Source organism: Gracilinanus agilis, chromosome 5, assembly GCF_016433145.1.
Source record: "Gracilinanus agilis isolate LMUSP501 chromosome 5, AgileGrace, whole genome shotgun sequence".
Classification (NCBI taxonomy): Eukaryota; Metazoa; Chordata; class Mammalia; order Didelphimorphia; family Didelphidae; genus Gracilinanus; species Gracilinanus agilis.
The window spans coordinates 48,938,254-48,953,052 of record NC_058134.1 but is presented as its reverse complement, the minus strand read 5'-3'; the positions used below and the strand labels follow the sequence as shown (position 1 = coordinate 48,953,052).

Below are 14,799 nucleotides of genomic sequence, written 5' to 3'. Positions count from 1 at the left end.
CTCTCTCTCTCTCCTTCCTGTACCAAACATATTTATACACAAATTAGGGTAATAATTTATCTCAAAGACCTATTCTCTTCCTTACTAAGTATTTCTATGAATAGTAGGTCAAGTTTGATCATCTAATTATGAATAGCTCAGGAATGGAGGTTGTGTTAGAGAGGATGAATTAGAAGAAAAGAAAAGTGTTTATGGGGTCATTGCTAGTTAAAAATTAGTCAGAAATAAGGGAATACTGTCTCTGAAATGATAATGTAAGTTAGCTGAAAAAGATAGTTTTATTTACCAGAATTTGACTAAAAAAATTCAAGAACAGGTCTATTCCATGGGAGATATGAATAAACAAGAATTGGAAGGCACTCTACTTAAATCTTGAGACAAACAAAATTTAACCTATGTACATAAACACATAAGTACATAAATTCATAGATTCATGGAAGATTAGAGCTGGAAAGAACCCTTTGATGATATAATCTAGTGTAATTTCTCAATGTCCATATCTTTGGGGACTCATACCAAAATATTTTATAGTTATAGGGAACTTTTGATTTTGTAGCTTTCCCATCAAATGCCATATTCTCCTTTTATCCCCATTATCAGTACTATGAAATAACTATTGTACAGAGGAAAGACAGAGAGATTTCAGTCTAGAGCAGTGTGGGCACAATGGAAAGAGCCTTGGCTTGGCAGTTAGAGTCCTAAAGTTCAAACATTGCCTCTGATGTGACTTGTGTGACCTTGGGCAAGTCACTCTCCCTGGACCTTAAAGAGTTAGACTCAGATACTTAACTCTGTTCTAGGTTTATGAGTCTATGATTCAAGTTTGAATCCCAGTCCTGTCACTCACTACTCATGTGACCTTGGGCAAGTTCCCTTCTCTCTCTCTAGACCTCATTTGTCTCTTTTGTAAAACGAGAGTATTGGACTAAATTAGATAGAAATTATTTCCCTACTCTACATCTGTGCTATATAATCTCTCTTCAGACTCTAAATCTATGCTCCCAAGTAAAGCAAGCATTATTTTTCCCACCTGACAGATAAGATAAAACATTTTTATTTTCACTCACCTTTAACTGAAATTTAGCATTTCATTTAATTATGAGTGTAGACAAGAAAACAAGGAAAATCCCTGTTGTAGAACATTCCATAATATTACTTGTGCACTCTTATAAACGAATAATGAAATAATATCCCCTTCCCCTAAGAGAGTAGGAAACCAAGAAGAGTTCTAAGGTGGGAGAGTTTAAAGAAGTATAATTCCTGGCTAACATTTCTCCATCCATGATTCTCTAATTGGGCTAGCTAGAAGGTATGGCAATAGGAAACTGATAACTACCCAACCTAAGATTTTTCTAGAACAATCTCCAGTGTGCTGAACCTATGGAAGGATTAGACCTTGTCCACAGAAAAACACCATTCACTGTGGCTGGGGTTACCCAGAACCAGGGAAAGTAGAGATCTGATGATTATCTGATGTTAAGCAAGAATCAAATCATTATTTAGGCTCCAATATGGGAAGGAGTTTGATTAATTTCCCATAGTTATCCTTTTATATAAAAGTGAAGAGTCTTATGAAATGTGAAGAAGGAAACATTTCCCAAATCTATTTCAGTAAGGTTAATCTATCAATAAACGTTTATTAAACTCCTACTATGTGGCAGGCACTATACTAAGTACTCAGGATACAAGGGAGGGCAAAAGACAGTTCCTGCCTTCAAGGAGCTCACAGTCTAATGATGGGAAACAACATGCAAACATCTATAGACAGGATAAACTGGACATAATTGACAGAGGGACCATTCTAGAATCAAGGGAGAAAGGGAAAGCCTTCAGTTCTCAACAGCAATCAGTCAATTGACAAGCATTTATTATATATTTAATATGTGCCAGGTGGTATATAGAGTTTTTGAAGAAGTGGAAGGTATCTTTATTAAGAAGCCTCAATTTAATATATCAAACCCAGCAGTGCTTTATTACTTCATTTACTCACCTCTGTAAGGTGAAGGATAAAAGAATTCTGTCATGGCATTTATTGCAACTCTGTCATTCTAATAGCTTGAGTTTACATCATTTGGTCCTTATAACAACCCCCCTGAGGTAGAGGGTAATATTAACCCATTTTATGGAGAAGGACACTGAGGTCCAGAGGTTAATTAGCATCTCCAAGGTCACATAGCTAGTATTTGAGGCTGGATTCAAACCCAGGTCTTCCCAACTCCCATTCTAGCTCTTTGTTGACACCTAGCACTGGGGAAATCCAGAAAGCAGTTGTCAGCCTAGTATCTTGATAGATAGGTACCCTTTAGCCCTGTTATTATTTCAGCATTACATTCTACTTCCACCATCTTACAGCTGTGAGGGTCAAAAGAAAACCCAGATCTGAGCTAAGGAGAATATTTTGCCTTATATAGGGTGCCCTCCCAAATCTTGGTGCAATCACTGAACTAAGACTTTTGGGACACCCATACTATTTCACTGAATAAATAACATGTAAACATACACCAGGACAAAACTGAATGAATAATAATAATAATAACAATAACAATAATAACGACAATAATAGGATCTTTAAATTCTGGTTCCTGTCAAGTGACTACACTCTCCCATAGGGTTAGAAGGGAAGTTTCTTCTTCACATTCTGGCTCCCTAGTGTACCTTCTTCTTAGCTGCTGCTTTATCTGTCTAATCCAATTGTATTTTGCAAATGCTAAGTTGTTCTGATAAATAGGGTGTCAGGACATATTATCAGTTAAGGTTTCACTCCCCACCCCCAACTCCATCACCCCTTTTGTTCTTGGGTAGCAAAAAGCATGTGTTTCTTTCAGAATTTGATTTAGGTGGAATCTCTCAAGGTTTCAGACCTGACACTTTTTTTTAAAATTGTGGGTCAAAAGGAAACGCCCTCACAGCTGGTTTCAGCAAGGGGTGGGTGGGTCATGTGGAAATCCAGGACCTTCATTTTTCCAATAGGAAAGCCAGTTGCCTTGGGTTAGCAGCTTGAAAAACATATAAAGAACTCAAAAAAATGTTGCTAACTTGAGTTTTTGCTGAAAACTTTAATGCTGCTGTTCAGTCAGGATGTACGTTTCCAGTGGAACAAAGAAGCCAGTTCTGAATGCCCGTTGGATGAAGAAAATAGAATGAATCACAGTGGGTTGCATTCTCTTCATGAGGGCTCACAGAATACCCATGAACATTAGCATACTTGGAAGACCAAAGCCCCTAATATTTCAAGAGTAACGATTCTTGAATGATCTGAACAAATAAGTCAGCAGTTAGAGCAACCCTCAGAAAATGAAGGGAAAAGAGGCATTCATTTACACACACACACACACACACATATTTATATATATTTATATATATATATAGTATATATGTACCATTTGTATCTGTATACATGTATATTTCCATTGGAGGGGAAAAGACAGAGTAGATAGAAAATGGAAGAAAAAGACATTTTGTAAACAAAAGATAAAGAAAATTGAAAACTGGATCTAGAAAGAACTCTAGTTCTCTCCTGGACATTTGATTTCTACTACCTCTCTCTTTTTGAATGGAAAGGAAAGTAATTGGGAAGAAAGTCTGCCTTTAAAAAAGAAATCCTACCTCTAGTCATTATTTTAAAGTTTCTCACCTAAGACTGTCAAAAGTATTCTTCTCCAAGAACCACTGAAGTTGTCTTTCACATCAGTGTACTTATGCTTTTTATTTGGGGTTTTGGTTTTTTATGACTTTGCTCTTACAACAATGACCAGTATGGAAGTGTGTTCTGCATGACAATTTAAAAAATGGGGGAAAAAGTATTTTTCTTCAAGCCCCCTCCCAACCCACCCATCCATCGCCAAGTGCCTGAGCATGAGCAACAAGATGAAAAGACATTGAGAGAGTTGCATTGAGGCTTTTTTTGAGTAGCAAATGTTCATTTTCTTATTTTAATAAGAAAGTAGTATTGATTCTTTCAGACAAGTCATTTTGAAAGCAGCTGTTCCTTTTGGATAGGTAGAAGGAAGTGATTATAAGTCCATTGAGGATCTAAGACCCAGCAGATGAGCTCAAAAACAACTTCTTCTTTTGTCATTTTACTGCTTCTTTGTCTGCTATTTTTCTTTATGGGGAAGCAATTATAATTTAGTTCCCCAAAGCATAAACTCTCACTTAACGATGTGAGAAAAGAAGGAAAAACAATGCTATTAGCCAAATGCTAGGTTTTTGTTTTGTTTCTTTTTTTGTAATCTCTACCAGTTTCTTCTAATGCCTGAAAAGGCAGAGAGGTGACCCTGAATTCTCAAACAACCAGTCAATCAATCAGCACCCATTTATTAAGCACTTACTATATGCAAGGTTGTTGTTGTTCATCCTTCTTTTTTTGAAGAAGACCAATGACATCACAGGTACTGTCTTGACTTGCTTGTGAATTGGATTTAAGTGAGGCAGAGTTGCACAAGGTCATCAGTCTCACTCTCTCTTCCAGAGTCATCCAAGAGAAAAGTCAAGATGAAAAATACTGAGGATGGAGAGTCTAACGTGAAACAGTAGTTGTTCTCAAGCTCCTTGCAGTCTAGTTGGGGGAGAGAATATGTAGATCTCTAGGAAGATCCAGAACAGATAAGGAGATTTTGAGAGAAGCCACCATCAGTCCAGTTAGGACCAGGAACAATCAGCCAAAGAAGGTGGTGTTTGAGCGCAGGGCTGACTACAGTTTCAAAGTAGCAGAGGTGAAAAGGGAGTGTATTCTTGGACATAAGGCAGTTCAGGTATGGAAAGGGAAGTTAAAGTGTCACATGCGAGAAACAGTCAGGTCAGTCTGACTAGACCATAGTGTATGTATAGGGGAACAATATGTAAAAAAAAAAAAAAAGGCTAAATAGGAAGGTTGGGGCCAGGCTGTGAAAAGCTTTGCATGCAAAGTAGAGGAGTTGATAAGTGATTCTAGGAATAATAGGGAGCCCTTGGAATTGGTTGAGTAGGAAAGTGACAGAGTCAGATCTGTGCCTCAGGAAATTACTTTAATAGCCAGAAGAATGAGTTGGAAGGAGAAGAAACCTGAAATAAGGAGACAAACAAAACAAAACAAAACAAAACAAAACAAAACACCTTACCTTCTGTCTTAGAATTGGTACCAAATATCTGTTCCAAGGCAGAATAGTGGGAAGGGTTAGGCAATGGGGGTTAAGTGACTTACTCCTGGTCACACAGCTGGGAAATGTCTGAAGCCAGATTTGTGCCCAGGACTTCCCATCTCTAGGCCTGGCTCTCAAGCCACCTAACTACTATAAGAAGACTATTGTAATTGTCCAGGGAGAGGTAATAAGGTTCTGATCTAAGGCAGTGGTTGTGTCTGTGGGGAGGAGAGAACAGATGTTAAAGATGCACAAAAAGAAATGATAAGATTTGGCAACTGAGTGAATATAAGGGGTGAAGGAGAGGGGGGAACCAAGTGGGACTTTGGGGTTGTGAATTTATGCACCTGAAAGGACAATAGTAGAGTGAATTTGGACAGAAAGGTAACAAGTTCTGCTTTGAACATGTTGAGATGGAGATGTTCAAGGGGCATTTGGTAATGGAGCACAAGCTCTGGCAGAGCATATACCAAGCTGAAAATGCTTTGAGGATGAGCTTTGGGCAAGTTTGCCTCAGTTTTTTTCAACAGTAAACTGGGGATAATAAAGATCAGCACCCATATCCCAGGGTGGTTGTGAGGATCAAATGAAATAATACTAGTATCCCTTCTAACTCTTGGGGGTTAGGGGCATGATCCCACAATTTGGAAAATCTGTGTAAAACTTTTTGGTCCCCTCTTCTTACAAAAAAGTCTGAATTTCTTCTTTTTCTTTTATGGAGTGTTTACAAAACCTTGCTGTAAAATCTGGGTTAAGTATTTGACCATAGGAGATATTTAAGTCAAAGTTAAGATAACTCTACATTTCTAGCCTCTGGGTGTCATCTGCTGGCTTTTTCATTCTTTTCCCAAACTTCAACTTTTCTCTTCTTTTAAAATAAATTATATATTTTATACATTTTTGAGTTCCTAAAGTTTTTTTCTGTGCTAGCTAATAGCCTTTGTGTGTTGTCTGAGACTTCTGCAAAATTCCCCCCAGATTTCCATTTAATGTCTTATGTTGACCCTTGATATACTAAAACTGCAGTGGGGAAATTCATGATGTAGAAGGGATACCTGTATTTTTTTAAAGGGCCCAGCACAATGTTTGGCACATAATGAGCACTACATAAATGCTTATTCTCTTTTCCATTCACTCTTATTCATTAAGCAACAACTAGATCATTTAATTGAAAGACCTTTAGTCTTAGAATCAGGAAAGTGTGAAGTTGAAATCTGTCTCCAATATTTACTTTAGGCAAGTCACTTAAACTCACCAAACCTCAGTTTTTTTTTAATCTATAAAACAAGGGATTTGCACTCAATGGGTCTTCTAATTCTAAAGCCATTATCCTATAATCTTATGACTTCAATTCAACTAGTACCTCTATGTGTATTGTTGTCTTGGAGTTGCCTTCATGCTCCTCTAGGTAATGATAATAATAATAATATAATAATAATAACTCACATAGGACTTCAAGACTTACAAAGCACTTCTACAATACAGCATCTGATTTGATTTGCACAACAGCTTTGTGAGGGAAGTACTATTAACTGTCCCAAACCCAAATGGAAGAAATAAATTTAGAAACATTAACTGCCCAGGGGCTCATAGATAGTATTTAAGTTAGCATTTGAACCTTGGTCTTTATCAGATTAGATCTTCAAAGGCAGGAATTGTCTTTTGCCCTTTCTGTATACCCCCATATTAGGCATTTAATAAATGCTTGTTCACTGACCCACTGACCCACTGACCAACTCCAGGTCCAGTGCTTCTTGGAGTCCTGATGACAGGGATTTGGATCCTACCTTGGACATGTAGTAACTGTGTAGCTAGGGAAGCCACTCAGCCTCTCAATGTCCCAGGCAACTCTCCAAGGTGCTTAGTTGCAGATCCCTATCTGTGGTGAGAGTCCATAACTCCAGGAATTAACCGCATTGATGTAATCACAGGTCTGGATAAAAAACAAATTAAAAAAAATATCAATGGAACAGAGAATATACACATCTGTAATATGTAAAAGAAAGTACCCTTTCCCAAAATTTGATGGAACCTAAGCTTTCTAACTGAATATTTAAAATTCCTCCAAGCCTAGCTGGCCTTCTCAACACCTTTATAACCAGGAACACAGCTCCCTCATGATCCCAGAAGACAATGGAATCTTCTTTTGAAAAAAATGGCCTTCCTCCTCCACCATTTTAAGCTTCAGTTGTATGGGTGGCCTTCTCAAGTCCAAGGCTCACCATCAGTCAGTTAAAATATCCTTGATTGCATGGTGGCTTTGGGGTGTTTCAACCCACATTCCTACTTAATCACTAAGTATCTAAGCTTTCCTCTCCAACTAAGGGAAAGACGAGAAATACAAGAAGGATCTGTGCTGCCATCACCCCCAAATTAGACTGTACCACCACTCTGAAAACACACAAAGGCAAGCCTATCTACCACAGAGATTTTAGCAAACCCTTGAAGTTTGGGTGGGATTCTGATTTGTGAAGGGGATAAGGGCACACATTCCATGGGGAAAGAAGAACAACAAAAAAGATAGAAAGTGGGAAATAAGCATCTTGTGTAGGGGCTTACAAAGCAAGGAAGCTAGCCTGGCTAGAACAGATTTTCTCTGGTCAGTAGGAGGAGATATGAGGGGCAAGTCAAGCTTTTGGGGTAAAGTTAGCCACAGGTGATGCAGTAGACAGAATGCTGTGTCTGGAATCAGGAACACATCTTCCTGAGTTCAAATCTGGCCTCAGACCCTTACTAACTATGTGACCTTGCACAAGTCACTTAATTCTCTTTGCCATGATTTCTTCATCTGTCAATTGAGCTGGAGAAGGAAATAGCAAACCACTCTAGGATCTTTGCCAAGAAAAATCCAAATGGAGTCAAAAAGAGCTGGATATGACTGAAATAACTGAACAAAAATTTAATCACAAAACTTTCTGCTAATCAAAGTTAGACAGATATGCCACTGTTATTGGCACACAGGATCATAAGATCATCGCCTTAGAGCTAGAATGGATCTTAAAGGTCATTAAGCCCAACCCTTTCATTTTATAGATGAGGAAACTGAGGCTGAGAAAGGTTAGATGACTGACCCAGGGTTACTTAGTGTCTGAGGCTAGATTTGAACTGAAATTCCTTCCAAGCACAACAGTTGTCTATTATGGTGCCTAGTACAAGACTACATTGTGACATGGGATAGTTAAATTGCATTTCCCTTACCTGTGCCTGTGATCAGATAAAATTGTGACAGATTGTCATTCTAAATGTTATGTCTAAAGTTTCCCTAATGGACAATGCTAGGTCTTAAAAGAAAATTAAGAAAACAAGTGATGGGGGCAGCTAAGTGGCTCATTGGACAGAGTGCCATGCCTGGAGATGGGAGATCCTGAATTCAAATCTAACTTCAGACACTTCCTAACTATATGATCCCAGGCAAGTCACTTAACCCCCATTGCCTAATCCTTACCACTCTTCTACCTTGGAACTAATATTTTGGTATTGATCCTAAGACAGAAAGTAACAGTTTGAAAAAAAAAAAGAAAGGAAAAGAAAACAAGTGATGGGATTGGCAAGGAGAGAGTAGGGAAGATGTTAAGTCTAGCTAACCCTTGGGAGATTTCCATTTTCTTTTAAAACCCTGCATTTGGGAAGTATATCTACCTAACAAGTCAGAATCCAATGCTGGGTGATGTCATCACACTGAGGAGCATATACAAAGTTTTCTGTGAGGCAGAGTCCAGAAAAATTTTCCCAAATGAGATAGGCTGCCTCCTGACTTCTGGGAGCATATGAATATGTAATCCATTTATAAGAAAACACACACATATACATACACACTTATGGATAAATTAAAAAATTGGTATTCCAAAGAAATGAAAATTAAGGCTTTAATAAGGGATAAATTTGTACCATGTAAAAACTTGGCATTAGTACCCATAAAGAAAAAGGACCATGCCTTAAACAAAGTGACATCTTCCTGGTTTCTGTCCAAAATTTTTAGCATGCCATTTACAAGTTGACTGACAATGTTTGGCTCCTTAGGCTTCAAATGTTGACTGACTGGCAAATTACTCTGCAAATGGGATAGAGCAATGGTGTGGCTATCCTCAAAGAGTAGCATTTTTTTCCTCAGAAATCTTAGTATGATTTTGTTTTATTTTAATTTTATTTTATTGTCATGCGAAACCATCTTCGATATTGGTCATTGTTGTAAGAGCACACTCATACAAAACCAAAACCCCAAGCTAAAACCATAAATAAGCTAATGTGAAAGATGACTCCAACAGTTCTTTTTCTGGAAGTGGAGAGCATTCCCCATCATAAATCCTCCAGGATTGTCTCAGATCATTGCATTGCTGAGAGTAGCCAAATTTTCACCCATAATCATCGACCAATATTGCTGTTATTGTGTACAATGTTCTCCCAGTTCTACTTATTTTGCTCTACATCAGTTCCTGCAGACCTGTCCAGCTTTTTCTGAAATCATCTTATCGTTTCTTATAGCACAATAGTATTCTATCACCAACACATACCACAATTTGTTCAGCCATTCCCCAACTGATGGACATCCCTTCAATTTCCAATTTTTTGCCACTACAAAAAGAGCCGCTATAAATATTTTTGAACGAGTAGGTCCTTTCCCCTTTTTTATGATCTCTTTAGGATACAGACCCGGTAGTAGTATTGCCAGATCCAAAGGTATGCATAGTTTTATAGCCCTTTGGGCATAGTTCCAAATTGTTCTCCAGAATGTTTGGATCAGTTCACAACTCCACCAACAATGCATTAGTGTCCCAATATTGCCACGTCCCCTCCAAAAGAGTAGCATTTGAAAAGATGGTAGCAAGCTTCATCTACCTCCTTACCACCTGAGGCAAAAGGCTCAGATACTGGTGAAACCTAACACCTCCATGAACGCCATGCTTCAGAATGTCTGCCCAAGGGAAAAAAAATATTCCTTATTTTTTATACATGAGTTAGGGCTGTTTTAAAAAAATTCTTGAAGGGTAAAAGTCTTGATTTCCCAAGATTGTTATAATAGCATTCATCTTACTTGGGAAAGGAAGCATGTTAGCAGAGGGCTGGGGAAGTAATACTGATTTCTCATTTCTGGAGGTTCTTTTCATACTAGGATCCAAAGTCACTTAATAAAGATTTAAATCCTTATCTCTCATTTGGTTCTCCAGAAGAAAAGTTTATTTCTCTACTGGAAGGAAAAAGCAAGATGTGAATAATTTCATGACTTCTGCAAGTCTGTGGCAAAATCCAGGGCCTGAAATGAAGGATCCAGGTTTAGCCACTAGCTCAACTCCTCTCCCATTTTGTCTACTAAAATAACTCCCAGGGGGAGACTCATTTTCCTCTTTTATTATAAAATAAACATGTTTTAATTTAAATAATTTTATTTTAATTTTAATTTAAATTAAACTGAATCTCAGTTCTGCTGCTGAATATCTTTGTGATTTTGGCCAAGTCTCTTAGCCTCTTTGGGACTCTGTTACTTCATCTATAAAATGAGAGGGTTGGGCTACATGACATTTAAGGTGTAAAATATAGTCTAAGAAGGGGGTACCATGGAGGTGGCCTTGACACCTGGGGACAGAGAAGCAAGGCATCATCAGGGAAAGAAGCAAGTCACTTAATGCCCATTGCCTAGCCCTTACCATTCTTCTGTCTTGGTAACAGGGTTTAAAAAAAATTTTTTTTAAGCAACAACAACCACAAAGACATTTCCCTAAGCAGATCTTGGAGCTTCAGGTCGTGCCTCGTGTCCCTCTGGACCCTGTGGAAGCGATGTGTGCAGGACTGAGGATTTTAGCTGAGCCTCAGCCCACAAGATCATTTGTTCCCCTTTGATGAATTTGAGTCAGTTTTCTTTTTATTCTTGTTGGATTGCCACTTTGCTTTATGAATCCCTGATGAAGGTCGATGGGGATGAAAGTCTGGATCCTGATGCCTGGAAGGTTATAAAGCAAGCCAAGAGGAGGAAATTCAACAGGAGTCCCCACAGCCTTCCTAAGGCAGTAACAGGACTCCCAGGCAGGCAGGAGTCATCAAGCCACTATGCTCAAAGCAACCGAGCCACAGTATGAGCCCAGCTCATCAAACCAGCCCTTGGCTGAGTCTAACCCAGATTCTAGACCTGAAGCTCTTGACTTGGTGGATTTCAGAAGCTTTTGCTTGCTTTTCTGTATGTAACTTTGACCCAGGAATAATGGCAAGGGTTCAGAAGTCCCATGGGAGATGGGGAAGCGGGGGACAGATTTTTCATCTTTTCAGTCTAATTTTTTAATTTGTTGCATAAAATACACAAATGAAAAAGGATTTTCTTTGGGGAGGACAGGATGTAGACTGGTGATTTTACTGGAACAGGGAAACCCCAATGTGGAAACATTATCCACTGATGTGACAACACACATGCATATGTCCATACACAAATATCTCTGCATCTGCACAGGGTCTGGAGTTTCCCGTTGTTGTTGTTTTTCTAAACCATCTACTGTGAGGCATTTGGGGCTCCCCTGCCTCATAAGGAGGGTTACATTCATGTCAATGTCTGTCTGTATATGTTTGATTGGTGGCAGAGCAGTAGATAGGCAGCCATGGAGAAGATCTCGGTTCATTTACATCCTGCCTGGAATACATACTAGTTGTGTGACCCTGGACAAGTCACTTAACCAGCTCATGTCCCAGACAATTCTCAGAAACTCTAAGGTATGTGAGAGGAGTTTCTTCCTGAGGACTTCCCTATGCCAGTAAAAATCCAGATCTGTGTGTTCTGAGATAAATTCTGATTCTCCAAACCACTTTTGACACAGCTAGTTCATGGCAGTATTTATAATTCTCTTTGAAGAGGCTGCTCATCAGAGCAGTTTGAAAGAGACAGGAAAGAGAGAAGAGAATAAGCATTTATTTAATACCTATTATCTGGCAGGTACTCTATTGGGTGTCTTATAAATATTATCCCATTTGATCCTGACAACAATCCCGTGAGTCAGGATTTCTATTTTGTTATTATATAATTAATATTTAATATTGTGTTATAATATTTTTATATTATATTATAGATCATAATTCCCATTTTATAGTTGAGAAAATTAAGGCAGACAGATGTTAAGTGATTTGCTTAGGATCACATAATCAGCAAGTATCTGAGGCTGGATTTGAATTCAGATCTTCAGGATGGATGTAGGCACAGTGTTCTCTCCAATCTGCCACTTAGCTAAAACTCCTTTGGAGAAGAAGAACTCAGAGGAACGTAGACCAGGGAGGCTGGCTTGGTTAGAACACCATCTTAGGAATTTTGCCTCACTGGACTGCATTGGGCTGACGTGGTCAGGAGGCTTTAAGACCAACCTCCAAGATGACCTGCATCCAGATGGTCAAGTACCTCTGGGGCTTAACCGAAAGGGAGATGGCTTCTGGGAATGGGAAGGAGAGAGGCTATTTGCCCAGGTTCCCCAGCATTTTATCAGACTCCAGATATGGAGTGAGAAATTCCAGTTCCCCTTCAGGGAAGATTTCAACAGAGACAACTATGCCACAGGGCTTCTGAAAGCTGAGTCAAATACATTGCTGCCCTGGGCGCATGATTTTGTGATATTCTTGCCACCTGAATATACCACATATACACACACACAGACTTGCATGTGTGAACATCTGATCAAATTAAGCCAATTTCAGAAATGGCATTGGCATGTTGTATGAACACAATACAAATGGTTCAAACTTCTCCTGGAAGTAAAAAACAGAAATTATGGCATGAGGATTGTAGGAAGCATTTCCAAGTAGAAACTAAACCAACCAAACCCTGAAATAAAACAGAGACCAAGGAAAGGAGAGGGAGAGGAAGGTTGTTTTTTTTTTAGTTTGAATAGGGTAAAAACAGTATTATAGGTCATCTTTATTTGCCCACAAACCACTTAATCCAAACCCCAGATTAACTGACACAAACTCCATTTAGAAACTGACTTCATCATTTGGCCAGAAATTGGTCCGTCAAAAAGAATAATTCTAATTTTAGGGCTGTTTCAGTTGTCTCCAGAGCTTATGGGGAGAGAAAAATCTTTGTCAGGGGTGGGGGAGAGACAGAGAGAGAGACAGAGACAGAGAGAGAGAGACAGAGACAGAGACACAGAGAGACAGACAGACACAGACACAGACACAGACAGAGAGAGACAGAGAGACAGAGACAGACAGAGACAGAGAGACAGAGACTGAGAGACAGAGAGACAGACAGACAGACACAGACACACAGAGAGAGACAGAGAGACAGAGAAAGAGACAGAGAGACAGAGACTGAGAGAGAGAGACAGAGACAGAGACAGAGAGACAGAGACAGAGAGAGATTTCTGTTGTATCCCAGCATACTCTTCTAAATGTGAATTCAAGCCTTCTTCATATCTGAATGGTATAAAAATTAACTCATAATGCAAATACCTTTCTAAAACTCATTTGCTAAAAAAATAAAATTCCATTTTTGTATCAGACAATAATCGTTCTGGATTTATCAAGTATATGGGGAGTGACAAGTAATAATTTGTAATAATTGAGAGAGGTAGCTATTCTGTCTCACACTTTTAGTATNTTTCATCTGTGTCCTTAATGAGAGGGATTCGAGTATAAGGGAAAGAAAAACTGACTAGTCCTAGCTCCAAGAATTGGTGATAAAATATGCTGCCCACTTCTTGGTAGTGACACAGAATCAGATAGACATTTTCGGACATGACAGATGTGCGAATTTGTTTGACTTGACAATATTAATTTATTATAAAAGGAGGCTTTTATTTTAGAGGGAAAGAGTTTTGCAGTGGGAGTGGGTGCACAGTGTTTGAGATGAAAAAGTAAATGTAAAAACAGGAAAATCATGTCAATGAAAAATTTAAAAATACACAGAAGAGACTGGAAGGGTTCAGAAGGGATCACAGACAAGCAGGAAAATGTTGTTACTACTATGCTATCTTTAGCATAGTCTCAAAAGAAACTATGTATGCGAAAGAGATCATAGTAACCTATACAATCTTCTCTCTGTCTTTGAATGTGGAAATGTTCATGTTTGTTAATGTTTTTCAAGCTATGCAAGTCAGTGGACCCAACACTAAGTCTGTCATAAGCTACATGGATAGCCTTGGGAAAATCACTGATCATTCCTGGCTTCTATTTCCTTTTAAAATCAAAAGTCTTGAATGTAAATATTTCTTTAAAACAAAAGTCTTGAATTAGATAATCTCTAAGGTCCCTTCTATTCTCTGATTCTGAGAAAACATTTTTCAATTGTTTTGACCTATATTAGAGAGACTAAGGACAGAGAACAAAGTATTTATTATCACTTATCAAGATGGAGATGTTACCTTTACACTCTGGGCACCCAGCTGGAAATTTCTCAGGGACCCTTTTACACCACAAAATAAAAAACAGATCTCCAAAGATCTAATTTCTTCTTTGGTGTTTCTTGCTGAAATGTAAAGTTTCTGAAGAGTAATTGGGAAGAACCTACTGTTGTGAAGCATGATTTCTAAATGCCACTCATATAGAAAACAAAGAAACTCAATGAAATAAAGGTACAAAGACTCTGGTCAGTGATAAGTTATGTTCCTGGTTGCATTGAAAACCATCCATTGTACCAGTGGTCAAATTCTTTAGGGGAAGTTATTGCTCTGTCATTTTTCAGTTGTGGCCAACTCTTCATACCCCACTTGGT

The 14,799-nt window shown here is 38.5% G+C and overlaps 2 protein-coding genes across 2 annotated transcripts in view; one reads left to right on the top strand and one right to left on the bottom strand.

Annotated features, from left to right (window-relative positions):
• CDK6 (cyclin dependent kinase 6) overlaps positions 1–14,799 on the bottom strand; it is a 1,314,442-nt gene that overhangs the window by 702,419 nt on the left and 597,224 nt on the right. The gene's annotated exons all lie outside the window — the stretch shown is intronic.
• SUSD5 (sushi domain containing 5) overlaps positions 12,282–14,799 on the top strand; it is a 76,216-nt gene continuing 73,698 nt past the window's right edge. The window contains exon 1 of the mRNA XM_044678195.1: positions 12,282–12,661. Within this exon, the coding sequence (XP_044534130.1) occupies positions 12,282–12,661 (380 nt within the window). The remainder of the gene's footprint in view (positions 12,662–14,799) is intronic.